Source organism: Mus musculus, chromosome 6 (assembly GCF_000001635.26).
Source record: "Mus musculus strain C57BL/6J chromosome 6, GRCm38.p6 C57BL/6J".
Lineage (NCBI taxonomy): Eukaryota > Metazoa > Chordata > Mammalia > Rodentia > Muridae > Mus > Mus musculus.
The window spans coordinates 39168506-39185713 of NC_000072.6; the positions used below are offsets into that span (position 1 = coordinate 39168506).

A 17208-nucleotide genomic window follows, 5' to 3' on the forward strand; every position below is an offset into this window, starting at 1 on the left:
AACAACTATCATACAATGGAACTAAGTTAGCACTAATCAAATTAGAAACTAATCAAACAATGTTGCAAAAGGGGAACATAGGGTATCTCAAGAGCTTTGCAGACAGAGCACACAGTGGCCTTGGGACTGATAACTCTAGCCCTGTAAGGTAGGAAGAGTCAGGTTCTCAGGATCCAAAGCAGCTCCCACAAAGTCCCAGCCCCAGGCCATTACTGGCTCTGCCATGCAAGCTGGATTTAGACAGGGAACTTTGTTTCTTTTCAATACATGAGGGCCTCAGGACAAAGCTTCCAAGGCTCTAATCCGGGCTATACTGGCTCTGCCAAGCATGTTCCTGGTTCATTTTCCTTGCATCTGGGCTACAGGGATAGCCTTGAATGAGCCCAACCCTCAACAATCAACCATGGGAAGTAGGAGATGAGATTAAAACCTTACCTGTAGGAACAAACAAAGTATGTCCCTGCTTTACCACACATTTGTAGCATTTATCTACTTTATCTCCAAAGAACACCTCACTCTGGGTCACAGATGAACTCCAAGATTCATAGAGTGCCAAATTTTCATTTGTTGGCTTTATCAAATAAAAAATCTTCTCACCCTAGAAGGAAGTAATCATACTACTTTGAAAAGGAAAAGCCAATCTCAGGATGGCCTACATTGGTACAATTTCCCAATCAAAGGATCTAAATTAAATTCAATAAGATTTTAAGTTAAAAAAAAAAAGCCACATATCTGATCAGCAGCTAATTCCTCCCTAATCAGCAAGTTCAGAGCAACTAAAACTCCTCCCACCCCCAACTGATAAGAGTCAATAATTCTGTCAAAGGAAGCACTGTAAGAAAGGAAGATAAAGATTAGATAAAGAGCCACAAACAGAATTATGTTAACAAGCTCCGGTCAGAGCATAATCAGCTCTCAAAATTCACCCTCAGCACCATAAAGATTTTATTGATAACTTATAGGTAGATTCAATGGTGATGGAATGTTGTTGCTTTTTAAGTGTGTTGTCTCCAGTACATAAGTCATTAGCTATGTGTAATGTAACTACTGGGAATGAACAACTCAATTTTTAATTATATTAAATTTTAATTATTTAAATCTAGCCACATAAGCCAAATGTTTATTAGGCAATGTAGTTCTAGATAAAGAGAACAAATAAAAACCAAAAGTTTTAGTCATTTTATAGACATTTGTGGTTTATCCAACTTGTCTCACTCTCATCCTAAGGCCAGAAGCAATTATCACTGTAATTTTGCTCCTTCCTTCTCATTTGGCTCAGAGATTAATGCAAATTGACTAAGGACAAGGGGGTGGGTGGTGAGGGAGAGAGAGACAAAAGGCTAACAGAAACCAACTTAAAATATACAGGCAAAACAGGTATCTAAGTAAAGAACTCAATGACTTTTCTATTACCTGAAATTTAAAAAGAAAGAAAGAAAGAAAGAAAGAAAGAAAGAAAGAAAGAAAGAAAGAAAGAAAGAAAGAAAGAGTACCAAGGCAGAAAATGTTTAAGAAGCAGAAAGATATTTAAATGTTTACAAGTGTTACATAAAACAAATGAATGTTCCACCAGAAAAATATGGCTTGTTTTTGTTAATAAGAAATACCCTACTCTTACCCAAAGGACATGGTACCAGACTGAAGTCCCACCAAAGTCAATGTGGAAATCTGTATAGCTATCTTGAACTCCCATTAAGCAGTATTTCTGGACAAAGGGCTTGGGGAAGACTGAATCATCTGGCCAGTAATTTTCCACCCATGAAAGTTTTCTGGCTATATCAGGAACCTCCACCAATTCAGACATTCTTAAAAAAGAAAAAGACATATATACATAGGAACATAATACAAATTAAAGACTTCTTAAAATAATTCTTCCCATGTCACCTAAACCAAACAATTAAATGGAACTCAAGATTAATAAAACTTAAGCATTTAAAGTAAATTTTATGTTGTTGTTCGTCATTGTTGTCATCGTCATGGAGACATGGTTTCATTATGTAGCTCTGTTCTGGAACCAGGCTGGCCTTGAACTCTCAGAGATCCACCTGTCTCTGTATCCTGAGTGCTAAGATTAAAGGTATGTGCCACTATATCCAGCTACATCTTGATTCTAAATATTTCATAAGCCTGGCAAAGCAAAATTTGGAACACTGCTTCCAAAGGATAACTATAAAAGTCACAATTATGTTTCTTACTAAAATATCATTAAATTACATTTAGCTAAAATTCAGACTTCTCAAGCAAACTGTCCAGAGATACTCACTTTGTATCCGAAAATTCAAGGCTGATCACATTTAGCACTTTTGGTCTGTCAGGATTCATGAAGTATTTAACATAATTGTGAAGTGTCATTTTGCTGTCCGCCTGCCTTGCCACATCAATAACATCTATCACTTTGTCACCACCTGCAGAAAAAAATTACAATCTTACTATTGGCCTTAGAAATTGCATAGATAAATCATATTTGCATAGTATGCTAATTAAGTCAATTATAAAACTACATAGAAGTAACACTGACTGTAAAACCAATGTATTATATATAAGCCTTCTAAGTGTCAGTGATTTCTTGTGGGTAGCTTAAAATGACAAAAACAAACAAGCAAAAACAGTAAATTGGGATATGAACACTGTCCACTGTTTCCTGGGTCTCAGTCTCCTCATGCATAAAAAAGAAGACTGGCATTTCCCTTTAGTTTCTACAATGCTGGAGAGACTAAGTTTTAAAAGGAGGGCACTGAGGGATCTGTAAACAAGTTCATCAGGACAAATAATTTTTGCTTCACTGGTTGTGTCTTCTAATATTCTCCCTGAAGAGTCTGTGGTCATCAAGCAAAAGCCAATTCATATTAGTGTAGTCTTGGATGCTCACATTTCTGAGTTGTGATCACCTTACAGTGTTCCCTATAAAACTGTAAGATGATGCTTGCAGACCTCTGAGGCACCACCCTAGGAAACAAAACCCCTTTACAAGGGATTACAGAAGGAGTTCAGATGCAAAATATGGCAAGAGTTAACCAATCTGAAATAGAACATAAGTGTTCCATTCTTATGTCAGTGTAACTTCATATAGACTAGTAATATTGCCACAGATCCCGTTATCTTCATATAAAACATAATAGTTGTACTACTGTTATTTTAACTGAAGAGCTTTGCAGTGCTACAAGTTAGTCGATAGTACTATGTTCTATTTTCTGAGGAACCACCAGACTGATTTCCAGAGTGGTTGTACCAGCTTGCAATCCCACCAGCAATGGAGGAGTGTTCCTCTTTCTCCCTATCCTCACCAGCATCTGCTGTCATCTGAGTTTTTGATCTTAGCCATTCTGACTGGTGTGAGATGGAATCTCAGGTTGTTTTGATTTGCATTTCCCTGATGACTAAGGATGCTGAACATTTCTTTATGTGCTTTTCTCAGCCATTCCGTACTCCTCAGTTGACAATTCTTTGTTTAGCTCTGTACCCCATTTTTAATAGTGTTATTTGTTTCTCTGGAGTCTAACTTTTTGAGTTCTTTGTATACATTGGATATTAGACCTCTATTGGATGTAGGGTTAGTAAAGATCTCTTTCCAATCTGTTGGTTGCCGTTTTGCCCTACTGACAGTGTCCTTTGCCTTACAGAAGTTTTGCAATTTTATGAGGTCCCATCTGTTGATTGCTGATCAAGGCTCAATGCCCCAGTGTAGGGAAATGCCAGGGCAGGGAGGCAGGAGTGGGTGGGTGGGTAGGGGAGCACCCTCATAAAAGCAGGGGGAGGGTTATGGGATAGGGGGTACCCAGAGGGGAAATCGGGAAAGGGGATATCATATGAAATGTAAATAAATAAAATATCCAATAATAAATAAGGAAAAAGTATGAAAAAAAGTTAGTGGATAAAGTAGTTTGAACAACTTTTCCTATAATTAAATAACTAGATTTACTTATAGGCAGTTAGGTTTCAATTAAATCTAAGCCTTATTTCCTAGTTTATCATATATTTAAATTTAGATGAATGCTGAAGTCAGGGCATTTAGCTGAATTTTTCTAAGTGAAACAATTATTAGTGAAAATGAATAAAGGGACAGCTTCTTCAATATAACATGCTGAGGAGACAAGAGGTAGTAGTGAATCCACAATTTTGAGACAAGGTGGCTTTGGGTTCTGATTCTCAAATAACACCTATTTTTTTGTTACCAAATGGCATATACATATGGTTAACTCTATAAACCTTACAGTGAGCATAAATGAAAGGAATTAAAAATCTCAAGGATATGGCAATCTAATTTTTACCTAGTTTCTTACTTTCTTGAGTCTCTAAATTACAAGTCAGTTCAGGTATCATTAAATGGAAATATTCACCAGTCATTAACATAACTACATGTTTGAATTCAATCGTATTGTTTTATAGCCTCTACTCTAAAAGAGGTCAAGAAGCAGGATCCAGAAGACTACTACCAAGCTGGGAATTTATACCCCAATTCTACAGATACCTTAGAGCCTTTCCAGTTTCTCACGTCTTGGAATCTATGGCTACCCTTCAGTAATGGTTTTCCCTACAGGAATATCAATTTAACTACTCAGAGAGCAGTAGGAGAAGGCGGACAGAGTAAGCATAGATAAAATGCTTCGTTCTTTTCTGACCATTGTAGGTCTACAGAATTGTTTTCAACAGAAGCACTTCTGACCTTACGATGCATCCAGCATGCAGAGCTGATATTTTCCATCCCACGACAAAACTGTTAAGACTAGTAGTTTTCATGTTTTTGCAAGTACTTAGAGGAACCAAGTTCGTACCTACATAACGTTCCACATCCATCACTGAAAAAGCAGGTGAAGGGAGCCTGAGTCCAAGGTCATCTAATTTAGGGACCATAATAGGGACATCAAATCCATGTTTCTCCAGATATCTTTGTGTCAGCTGACTGCCATGCATCTTTACAATGATTTCATCGGCACTAAGAAAACATTAAGAATGAAATGTCACTTTTGTGGATAAGCAGTTTATAAAAGTCCTATTAGGTAATAAGTTAGCTCAGAGGAAGGAAGGTGGAAGCATCGGTTTCAGTGGCTCTCAATCTGATTCTCCTCCTTAAACCTTTCACAGAACTCTTAAAGTAAAATTCAAGTTTAATTAATAAAACAATAGCTCATATAGGAATGGAAAGTGTTAGATGTAATATAACAGAGTGAGGCAAATTATGCATTCATATAAAAAGGTACCTATGATATATATCACAAAAGTAAACTGCGTAATACCATCATAACACAACCACATTTTAAATTACTCACATACACACAAACATAAATGTTTTGAAGTAGAAAAATATCTTGAAAGACTTACATTATGCCTTACATAGGAAATTATGAAAACCTACTCAATTTATTTTATATACCCTGTATACATTATATCAACTATGTTTAATTCAATAATTATTTTGCTATGATTTAAATAATCAAAAGCTTATGGAGTTAGTTAAAAGGAGCCTTTTAATTAACAGCAATAATAGTTTCGATATTTGTGATCCTATTTGTAACCTACTCTCATCTGGGTTTACCTTGGCAGAAGAGCCATATGAATTACTAAGGATCTTAATGCTAGTTTTGGAGGTCACAAATCTTTGAAATAAGTAAAAGCCATAGTTCCTCTCCCTGAAAAAATGTCCGCCCACACAGACTCTAATTTGCAGATGGTTTTGGGGAGAATACAAAACATCTGAGACCTGTAAATAGACCCAGACTAAAAATCTATGGTTGTGTGAAATAAAAAGAAATAAAACAAAATAAAATAAAGCATTGTCCAGTAAAAAGAAAAACAAGCAAACTGGTAACTGATAGCTTGAGAACAGAATCCCACCACCACCACCACCACCACCACCACCCAAGATAGGGTTTCTCTGTAGCAGTTGTGATTGTCCTGGAACTCTGTAGACCAGGCTGGCCTCAAACTTACCTATATCTACCTCCTAAGTGCTGGGATTAAAGGCAGCCACCAATCTTGGCCCAAGAACAAGACTCTTAATTCAACAAAAATCACCTGGACACACTGTTTTGTGGGGGTGTTTGTTTGTTTGTTTTGCCTCACCCAACCTGAGGGAGGCAAATGTGGAAGGTGGATGGTTTTTCATCATGATTCTGTTTAAGGTGGTGAACAGAGCAGAGAAATCATAAAGACAGAGGAAAAATAGCAGGGTTTTTATTGCAAAACCTGAAAGAAAATTCCGTAATAGGCTGAACGTGATACTGTGATTTAAATTTAAATTGTGCTTCCTCTCTTTAACAAGCTAAGATATGATCTTGTATAAAAGCCTATTAAGCATTATCTCTTTAAATAGGTGTCAGGCAGCAGTGGGAAATGATCTGACTTAGCGTGATTAAATGCTTTCTAATGCTTTCTGACTCTCGTTTAGCGTAGACAACTCAGATATAGTCCATTATTTTTCAGAATAAAAGAGCTCAGTCCTGACGCCATCAGAGCTAAGCAAGGACCATGGATGCTGCTGGTGGGCCCCAGGCCCGGACAGCCAATACAATGATCTGAGAAAAACAGACGCAAAACAGGAAAAGGTCAGAACAAAAACAGCAGTTGCATTATCAGAAGGAATCAGAAACTTAGAACTGCTCCAAATTAGTATGTTTCAAGTCCTGGGGATGAGTAGTTTTACAGTGTGCATACATATAGCAGAAGTTGCACGAATCTAACCTTAGTTACTCCTATCCCCTGGAATGTCCTATTATTTTTTTATTTCCTTTACAGAAAAAAAGTAGACAGCTGACACCAATGGCATGGTGCCATGGAAATTTGAAAAGACCACTTTAGATAATGCCACTGTATCAGCCAATGCTGTTAAACATTGTTTAAGCCAAAACAAGACTCCATACCTTGGGAAGACTCGAGAACGTAGTTCTTTAACAAAGGCCCTAGTTCCAGCTTGAACAGGTTTGGAGCCATCATCCACTTCTGTGTAGTCATGCCTGTGCCAGTTCCTCCTCTTCTTCACTGAATTTACAGAAAGTCAGAAAAAAAGAAACATGTTTGCTAACTGGCAATATTATGTACTGTCTAATTGTTATAGTCTACATAATCAGAAGTTAACAACTGTAGGCACAATGGAAACACTCAAGTGTTTTAATGCATTTCCAGCCCACAAAAGAAAATTTTACCAAAGCTAATGCTGTAATTATAACTAACTGAGGGTTTTTAAAAGCCTGATCATTTCATTCAAAATAACTTAAAAATTAAATCAAAGACTTTAAAGCAGCAAATTAAGTTTTTTATTTACTCACATTTAACCACACTATACTAATTATTTAAAATTAACTTTTATTAAAACATCAAGTTAGGCTGGAGAGATGGCTCAGCGAGTAAGAGCACTCACTGACTGCTCTTCCAGAGGTCCTGAGTTCAATTCCCAGCAACCACATGGTGGCTCACAGTCATCTGTAATGGGATCCGATGCCCTCTTCTGGTGTGTCTGAAGACAGCTACAGTATACTCATACATAAAATAAATAAATAATTCTTTAAACAAAAAACAAAAAACCAACAACATCAAATCATACTATGATTAACCACATCTTCCAAACCATCTACTCAGGATAAGACATTTGATCACACATCAAAAATCTATTCTAACAGCATAGCACCATTCTCTTTTATGTAAAGATTTAGTATCCATATTGCACATATATACTGACACAAAGAACAGAGAAGAGCTCACCAAGACATAATTAAAGCAAGGCATGGTGGGCACATAACCACAATTTATGAAACACTGGGAACAAACTCTGGACTTCTTGCATGCTGTAAGTTATTTCAAATGCTTCCCTTACCAAGAACCTAACCCTGAATACACATCTAGTAACAGTCACAGACATGCCCAACTGATGTAGAAATCAGGGTTATTTATATGTAAGAGTCTAAAAACTCCCAAGTAACTTTCTGTGACTAGATCTTCAATAAAGAAAATCTAAGTCCTACTCCACCCCACTTAAAAATGCAAGAAAACTTTTGAATTACAGTTGAATCTGCATAAGAAATTCCACTAAGATATCCTTTGTGTGTCATTTTTTTCTCATTTGAAACCATTCATACAATGGCTAGAGAGATGGCTCAGCAGTTAAGAAAACTTACTGCTCTTACAGAGCATTAGAATTCAGTTCCCTCCACCTACATCAGATATACCTACATCAGGTATATCTCTGATGTCCTCTCCTGGTCTCCTCAGGCACCCATACATGTGCACATAAGAATACAGACACACACACACAAACCACACACAGAAGTAAAAACAAATCTTTAAAACCAGTCCTACAATTCAAGAGCATCTTATTGTAGGTTTTCCTCTATTATACACAGACATAAAACTTTTATTTTCATCTGGTATCACATGTTTTTATACTGATTATTTTCTTGTTTTATGAACATTTTTCCCTATCACATGTTCAAAAGCAAATTAGAAACAGCAAACAACTTTAATATGTAGATGTGCCATGTTTTAATTATATTTTTTTTCTTCTTAAGCACAATGGTGGTTTGAATGAGAATGACTCCCAGAAGCTAATATATTTGAATACTTAGTCACGAGTTAGTGGACTGCTTGTAGGGATTAGTAAGTGTTGCCTTTGGCCCCACCCCTCACTTGCTGCAGCATTTGGGAGAGTGGGCCACAACTCACCGGGGCAGCACACTAGAGCTGGCCCTAGGGGCAGGCAGTATGGGCTGAGTGAAGGAGAGCTGGCCTTGCTCCTCATCTGGGCAAAGTGGAAGAGCTGGCATGGGCACAGGAGAGCTGGCAGGCTGACCATCTCAGTTTCCACCCAGACCCAGATCCAGGGCTCTGAGTTGGCCCACCCCAACATCTACCCCATCTTGAACTGCTGGAGTATACGAAGGGACCAGTCCTGCAGATCCAAAGCTGTAGGATCTCTATGACAACAGAGAATATACAAGAAGAGTTCCAGTTGAGGATCCAGTATTGATAGTGTAGCAAAAGCCAGAGGCTTCAAACCAGACCAATGACTCATGGCAATGGACATTTGCAAGTGAAGCTGTTTGGGCAAAAGGAATAGTGTGACACGCTGCAGCTTCCAACGCAAGATGGGTTTGTTCTGCTTTGTTTTTCTCTTTTTTTATTTTTATTTTTTGTTTTCATTGAGGGGGGAAGTTGCAGGTGTGGATGGCAGCTAAGAAGGGATGGGGAGAGGAGTGGGATTGGGGGGAATGATGTAAAACTTCACAAAGAATCAATAAAACGTTAAAAAAAAAAAAACTGTGGGGGAAAAGAATGGCCTTGTTGGATGAGCTGTGTCACTGAGGGGCAAGCTTTGAGGTTCCAGAAGAGTCTGCAATTTACTCGCTCTGCCTCATGGTTTGTCAAGATGTGAGCCCTCAGCTGTTCCTTTGTTCTGTCATTATGGGCTCTAACCCCTTTGAATCTATAAGTCAAATTAAACACTTAAGTTTAAAATTAAAATTAAAAACTTACGTTGCCTTGGTCATAGTGTTTCATCAGAGCAACAAAAATAATTAAGACAAGCACATCATTTGTTCTTAATCTTTCTTCATATAACATTGTGGTTAATAGTCAAGTATAAATCTGTTTCTGTGATTAATTCCTCAAGTTACATTTCCAGAAATGCTAGAAGAAACTGGTGATTTGACTGAAAATAGCCCCCAGTGGCTCATATATTTAAATAGTTGGTCCCCAGTTGGTGGCTGTCTGGGATGGATTAGACGGTATGGTCCTGTTGGAGGTGTGTCACTGGTGACCAGCTTGAGGTGTCAAGCCTCCCACCATTCCCAGTACACTCTCTGTGCCTCCTGCTTGTAGATAGAAATATGAGCTCAGCGGCTGTTCCAGTCACCCGCCACCATGGCCACGCCTTCTCTCTGTCGTAACAAACTCTAACCCTCTAGGTCCATAAACCCAATTAAATCCTTCTTTTATAAGCTGCCTTGGTCATAGAATTTCATCACAGCAACAACAACAACAACAAACTAACACAAACAGCATTATTTTAAGGATACTTATACATTGTAGAACTGCCTCAAGGAAAGTGGGCATAATTTTAGAAGTCCTAGCACACTTGCTAAAAAGATTACACGGACCATACTGGATCACAGCTTGCACTTTGAATAAAGATGTTTCAGAGATGCTTTACATTCCTACCATACAGGTAGTGACTTAGCTCAAGGCTGTGTGCTCCTCAGATATCATCATTTAAAAAACAAAACAATACAAAAGCTGTCTGTTTGCTAAGTGAACTATGATATTGCCCCCCCCATTTGAGACAGAGTCTCTCTAACATACTATTGGCATTCCTTGAACTCACCATGCAGACCAGGATGCTCTTGTACAGAGATCCACCTGCCTCTGCCTCCCAAGTGCTGGGGTTAAAGGCATATGCCACCATGCCCAGCTAGATGCTCCTTTTAATCTTTGTAGAGCACATTGATCAATAAGGTGTACTCAGTTTATGCCTTGATAGCTATGGTCCAAACTACAGCTCTGACAAGTAACTATACAAGATTTAATTAGATAATTTACCTTGTATCTCATAAAATATTGTTGCACATATTGAAGGAGGTAACACAGGTCAAATACTTATTCACTGTAGCACCCAGCCTATAATAGCCTGCTAAAATACTATTAATTTCCTTTAATATGCTGACCTATAGAGTAAGAGAAACATGCATTTGTCCTATTTGGCCAACAAGCTTGAAATATAAAATTGCCACTACAACAGCTGACTGAATTTTATTTTAGAGGAAGCACTGAAGGAATAGTAAACTATTGTCACAGTAAAGTAGTAGTCACAGGGTAAGGGGAGCAAATGTCTGCCTCGGCTGCGTGTGCCTGAGGAGTACACAGAATATATATTCAAATGCTGAGCAGCTTTCTGCTTTAAAATAAGGTTCTTAACAACTGGAAAGTATAGTCTCATTCACCTGATTGTATATTATAATGTCTCAATTGTATCTATAATAAAGACATCTGTGATATTCTGACAGGAACAAGAAACCCTAGATATCGAGAAACATTTAATAGCAGAGGGAAGGAATTAAAAGAAATTACCCAAGTTGAAGTGGAGGGAGAAGTGGGGGAGAGGGTGACCCTTAAATCGAGACAAAACAGATGACTACATCTTGGTCATATTCCCTCTGAGTACTCAAAGTTGGATGTTTGCCCAGAAGATGGACAATGTCTGGTATGAAGATCTTCAAAGAGAAGAGGGACTTTAAGGGCCAACTAATAGGCAAACATCTCTCTAAAACATCTTTATTCAAAGTGCAAGTTGTGATCCATTATGGCCTGTGTAATCAATTTAGCAAGTGTGCTAGAATTTCTAAAAGATGACATCATATAGGAAAAATAGAGTGTAACCCTTGAGTAGTACTGCCCCTTAGTAACTCAGTACTTCATATAAGTAAAATTCATATCACTTCATTTGGGGGATAGATAATTGAATTTTACACCAAAAACTAATATAAAATTTAGTTCTGTTCCACTGAAATAATAACGTGTTATTTACTTCTTCCCAACTTATTCTTGACCAAAACTTATATACAACATACATCAGTGCTACAAGCACTTGCTACAAGTAAGATTCATGTAAACAATCCTACAAGGTGCATTAAATTAAAGGTTTATATTGTATATTAAAAAAACAGATCACTTATATTTGACATAAACTATTCATTTGTATTTCTACAGCTTAAATTCCTAGGTCTCTTATAAAGAGATTAAGAAAATTATTATTTCTTAAAACGATCAGTCTAATTGTTACTAAATCTCTTTTCATATAACAAAATTTCTATATGAGGCAAACTCCATATTCAAAAATAAGAGGCTGTAGATTACCTACATCCTACCCATAGTTTATCTAAGTATCCTCAGTCAAAGATTCCTTTTCGTTTTGTATGTTTTTGAGACAAGAGTCTCACTATGCAGCCCTGGGCTGGCCTGTAACTCCTAGTAAGACCAGGCTGTCCTTGAACTCACATAGATGTGCCTGCCTCTGCCTTCCAAGTACTAGAAAGGGAAGCTGGGGAGACAGGCTTTGATGATTTGGGTGCTGGAAATTTTTTTTAATTCTTTTTTTTTTTTAAGAATTCTTTCTTTCTTTTATGTATATGAGTACACCATTGCTCTCTTCGACATACCAGTAGAGGGCATCAGATCTTATTACAGATGGTTGTGAGCCACTATGTGGTTGCTGGGAATTGAACTCAGGACCTCTGGAAGAGCAGTCAGTGCTCTTAATCACTGAGCCATCTCCAGCCCATTGGGTGCTGGAAATTAAAGTCTGAGCTTTAGCCTTTAATGGTTGCACTCTAGCCCTCCTAGTTTTAAGATAACAAAGTCTACAGTTTTCCTTTAATTTTCTGAACACAAAAATTATATTTTGCAGTAAAAAATTTGTAAAGAAATAACTCTACTTCAAAGCCTTTTAACTATTTTCTCTCACAACTGTACAATGACATCTCAATTTAGTCCAGTACAACATCAGCCATGCTAAGTTCCTGAAATCAGAAAGCTTTTCTTTGACATGCTTTGTAAACTGAAAAGATGTACTTAAGTTTGGAAGCTTTACACAAGCAATTAAAAATGTTAGTATATTTCTCCCTTGTTCTTGTGGCATATTTAAGTATTCAATGGCTTACCTAGCACTTAGGAGGCAGAGACAGGTGGACCTCTCTGAGTTTGAGGCTAGCCTAGTCTAGAGTGAGTTTCCAGGACAGCCAAGGCTACACAAAGAAACTGTCTTGAAAAACTACACACACACACACACACACACACACACACGAGAGAGAGAGAGAGAGAGAGAGAGAGAGAATGAGAATGTGTTTAGGGCCAGTATGGGCTACATAAACAGATTTTCTCAAATTATTAATTATTTTTTCAGACAAGAAATATAGTCTAAGTATTTTTTTAAATCTTTTCTAAAGTTCTTAGGAGGTATTATGACATTATTAGAGTATCATGAAAACACCATCTTACACATGCTAAGTTTCCAGCTTTTTCTGTAAGCATTTAGTACTTACTTAAGGAAGAGCCGTGTAGAGCTGCACAGTCCGGGCAGTGGTACAGGTCAATGTCCACAGCATGATGCTCTTCCACGCCAACACAGCTAAGACAAGACAAGAAAAGCAAGCATGAATGGAAACGCTTTACTTAGTTATGATTGGACTTGAGCTAAGAAATGTACAATAACTCAAATAGAAAATCTGAAACACAAGAATAAATGTTATTATCACCTCCCTCCACACACTTGCTAATAATTATGGGGGAGAATACATCCAAATGTACAGGAAGCAATTCACTTTCAGGAGCAGTAGAGAATCACAAATAATGCAATTCTAAGACTAAAACCCTCAAGCACTATGTAAATGTCATGTTCTGAAATTACTGCCAATCAGAAGAGTCAGAAGGTAGTCATAATGAGATTCTGAACATTATTTTCATCTTAACAATGAATGTACTACACAGTGTAACTTGTAGATTGCAGAATTTGCGTCCTTAAATGAGTGTGCTTGAAAGAGGAAGACTGGCATTACTGACCTAAGCGCATACACTTCAAAAGCATTACCAAGAACACAACAAGTTCCATCAAACTTTCGGTTACATTCTACACAGAACTAGAAAAGCAATCCTAAAATAATATGAAAACATAAAAACAATCCAAACCAGAAAAGAGTAATGCTGTGACTGTCCTAATAATCCCTAATCTCAGCTCACACTACAGAGCCACAGTAACAGTAATGCTGCTGGGAAAACTAGACATTCCCGAGCATAAAACTAGATCCCTAGCCAGCACTTATCTGGCATTGGTTATACAACATAAAATTCACTTCAAAATGGACTAAAGATCTTATTTTTTTGTTTTTGTTTGGTTTGGGGTTTTTTTGTTGTTGTTGTTGTTTGTTTTTTGTTTTTCGAGACAGGGTTTCTCTGTGTAGCCCTGGCTGTCCTGGAACTCACTTTGTAGACCAGGCTGTCCTGGAACTCAGAAATCCACCTGCCTCTGCCTCCCAAGTGCTGGGATTAAAGGCGTGCGCCACCACCGCCCGGCAAAGATCTTATTTTAAGACTTAGAATTTGACACTGTTGGAGAAAAAAAAATTATATATCACTAGAAACAGACACAAGCAAAGACTTTTTTGAAAAGGCTTCTAATAGCACAGAAAATAATCTCAAGAACTGACAAATGTTATTGCATGAAATTAAAAAGGAAAGAATCAGGGCTGGAGGATGTCTGAGCAGATCACTGATGCTCTTCTAGAAGACCCATGTCTGATTCCCAGGACCCACATGGCAGCTTAAAACCATTTGAAGCACCAGTTCCAGGGGACCTGTGCCCTCTTCCAATCTCTGTGAGCACCACACACATACATGGCACACATATATACATGCACATAAAAATAAATACTTTTTTAAAAAAGAAACAATCAGCAGAGCAAAGAAACAGCCTGTAAAATGAGAAAAAAAATCTTTGCCAACTATATATACAACAGGCAATCAATATCTAAAATCTATAAAGAGCTCTCAAAGTTAAATACCAAGAACTCAATAGAGTTCTCAAAAGAAATATAAACAGGCATAAATATTTGAAAACTATTCAATATCCATGGAAGATGCAAATTTAAAATACACTGAGATGGAGGGCCAGCTCAACATTTAAGTCAGTGCACCGCTGCTCTGGCTCTGGCCCCTCATTCAGTTCCCAGCACCACACGGTAGCTCACAACCATTTCAAACACCACCTTCAGGGAGTCCAATGTCCTCTCCCTACCTGTAGGCACCTGCATACATGTAGTATGTGTGTGTGTGTGTGTGTGTGTGTGTGCATGCATACATGCATGCAAAAGCCCAAGAGCTGACAAATGCTACTGCATGGAATTAAAAAGGAAACCATCAGGGCTGGAGAGATGTCTCAGCAGTTAAGACCACTAATGCTCTTCAGAACACCAGAGTTTGATTCCCAAAAATAAATTTTCTTCTACACATAAATAAATCTTTTTAAAAGTTAAATTCTTCTGAAAATGACTGATAAATTTCAATTTAAACCCAATCAAAGAATATGGAACCTGAAACAAGATGATTCTAAAACAAATGTGGAAATGAAAAAGGCCAAGAGTATGCAAAATAGCCAAGTATTCATAGAAGGAAAAACAAAAGTTCTACTATAGCTGAACATTTATCTTAAAGACCATTCAAAATAGATGTGTCAGGGTTCCCCAAGTGCAGATCCATATACACAGGGACACTTATGCATAAGGGTATGTAGAAGGGTCACTGCAGAGCAAACAAGCAGGACAGACTTTTCAATGAAACATTCTAAAATACATCTCATTTATTTGCATGGAAAAAACCAGGTATGGTTTTACAATGTAAAAATGAATTATCGTTGCCTAGCATGACAGTACACATCTTTAATCCCAGCACTTGAGAGACAAAGGCAGATGGATTTCTGTGAATTTGAAGTCAGTCTGGTTTAGACAGTGATGCCCTATTCTCAAAAAACAGAAAAAAAAAGGAAAAAAACTTTAATAAGATTATCAACCTAAGTACAAAAAGTATACAGAATAATACTGAAAGTATGGTTTTGTGGTAGAAAGTTCATCTTAAAACAAGTAGCACCTATAAAAAGAGAAACTGGTCATTTTGGCCATATTAAAGTAATTTCTGTCCACTAATTCACTACAATGTTATAATAAAGGGCAAATATAAGTCAGAGTAAAGGACATTCCAATGAAGATACTGAGCAGAGATATTATACCCAGAATTTAATTATCTCCTCTGTGCGTCACTGAGAGGAAAGCTACGTGGTCAGAACAAATAGGAACAAAGCACATACGGTGTACACCAGTGTACACCCACCTATATGCAAATATCTAACCTACTTATAATAGCCTATCAACAATAAAATTAATTACAGTACATTCTCATAGTAGAATTCCATGGAGAAATGAATATTCAATGAAAAACTACATCACTATACAATGAGCAAATTCTACATATTAGGAGGCTGGAGAGATGGCTCAGCAGTTAGTAAGAGAACTATAGGGAACCCCAAAATTGGTTCACAGCACCCATGTTACACATGTCAAAACTTCCTATAACTCCATCTCCAGAGAACCCAAATGTCCTTTCTCACTCTCTATGGGCACTGCACTCAACAGTAAACCTACATCAGACACACATAACTTTTTTTTTTAATTCTGCAAATTAATCTATTAAGTTTAAACTGAGAAAAACAAAGAAAAAAAAAGGTGTGTCATGGCACATACCAGTTAGCACAAAGATGATTTCTACAAATACTTAGGAAAAAGGAGAAGCCAGGGATGTTCCAATTAGTTAAGAATATTTAGGGCAAAACTTGACTATTAATTCTCAAAGACCCATGAGTTCTCCTCTGCAGCTCTGTAGAGATACACCTCACCTCATCTATCTACTTCATTCAGATGCCAGTGAGCTAGTGTGCTAATGCACATCTCCAATACTAGGACTAACACAGTTCAAGAAGGATCAGGGTCCAAGATCATCCCCAATACACAGCAAGTTCAAAGCTAATCTGGGTTACACTAAGACAGTTATAGTGATCTTAAAGAAGTACAAAATTATAGAATATATATTAAAACATAAAAATATAAGATATGCCAGTGATGTCTTCTAGCTTTGGGTAATTCTCATCAACTAGCAGAACACACCTAAACACTTAGCAAATTTGGTAATTCAAAAATAAGTCAATTTGGAGGCTAGAGAGACAGCAGGGGTTAAAAGCATTTGCTGCTCTTGCAAACAATCCAGGTTTGGTCCCCAGCACCCAAACAGAGGCTTACACTTGTCTATAACTCCACTTCTAGGGAATCTGACACCATCTTTCTCTGTGGGCACTATATAATGTATATAATACATTTATATGCATGCAGGCAAAACCTAATATAGCTAAGATAAGTAAAAATATTTTTAAAAAGTAAAATTAATAAGTAAATAAAACCTGAAGAGGCCCATTTAAATGAGTCAAAATATAATGTTAAATAAATTTAACATTAAAATTTAATGTTTCTTAACCAATAAACTTCAGTTCTATTGCTCCACCCTCCTTACTGCTCATTAAAAGAACCTATATGTTCTCTACAAAGGTAGCAGGACTCAGGAGATGCACAACTCGGAAAAATTACATTTTATGACTTTTTAAATATGGCACAAACCTTTAGTCCCTTCTCC

The 17208-nt window shown here is 37.3% G+C and overlaps 1 protein-coding gene across 1 annotated transcript in view; it reads right to left on the minus strand.

Annotated features, from left to right (window-relative positions):
• Positions 1–17208, minus strand: part of Kdm7a (lysine (K)-specific demethylase 7A) — a 70154-nt gene that overhangs the window by 31886 nt on the left and 21060 nt on the right. The window contains exons 2-7 of the mRNA NM_001033430.4: positions 13023–13108; positions 6858–6975; positions 4773–4933; positions 2264–2405; positions 1619–1805; positions 436–598 (exon numbers count right to left, since the gene is read on the minus strand). Of these exons, the coding sequence (NP_001028602.2) occupies positions 436–598; positions 1619–1805; positions 2264–2405; positions 4773–4933; positions 6858–6975; positions 13023–13108 (857 nt within the window). The remainder of the gene's footprint in view (positions 1–435; positions 599–1618; positions 1806–2263; positions 2406–4772; positions 4934–6857; positions 6976–13022; positions 13109–17208) is intronic.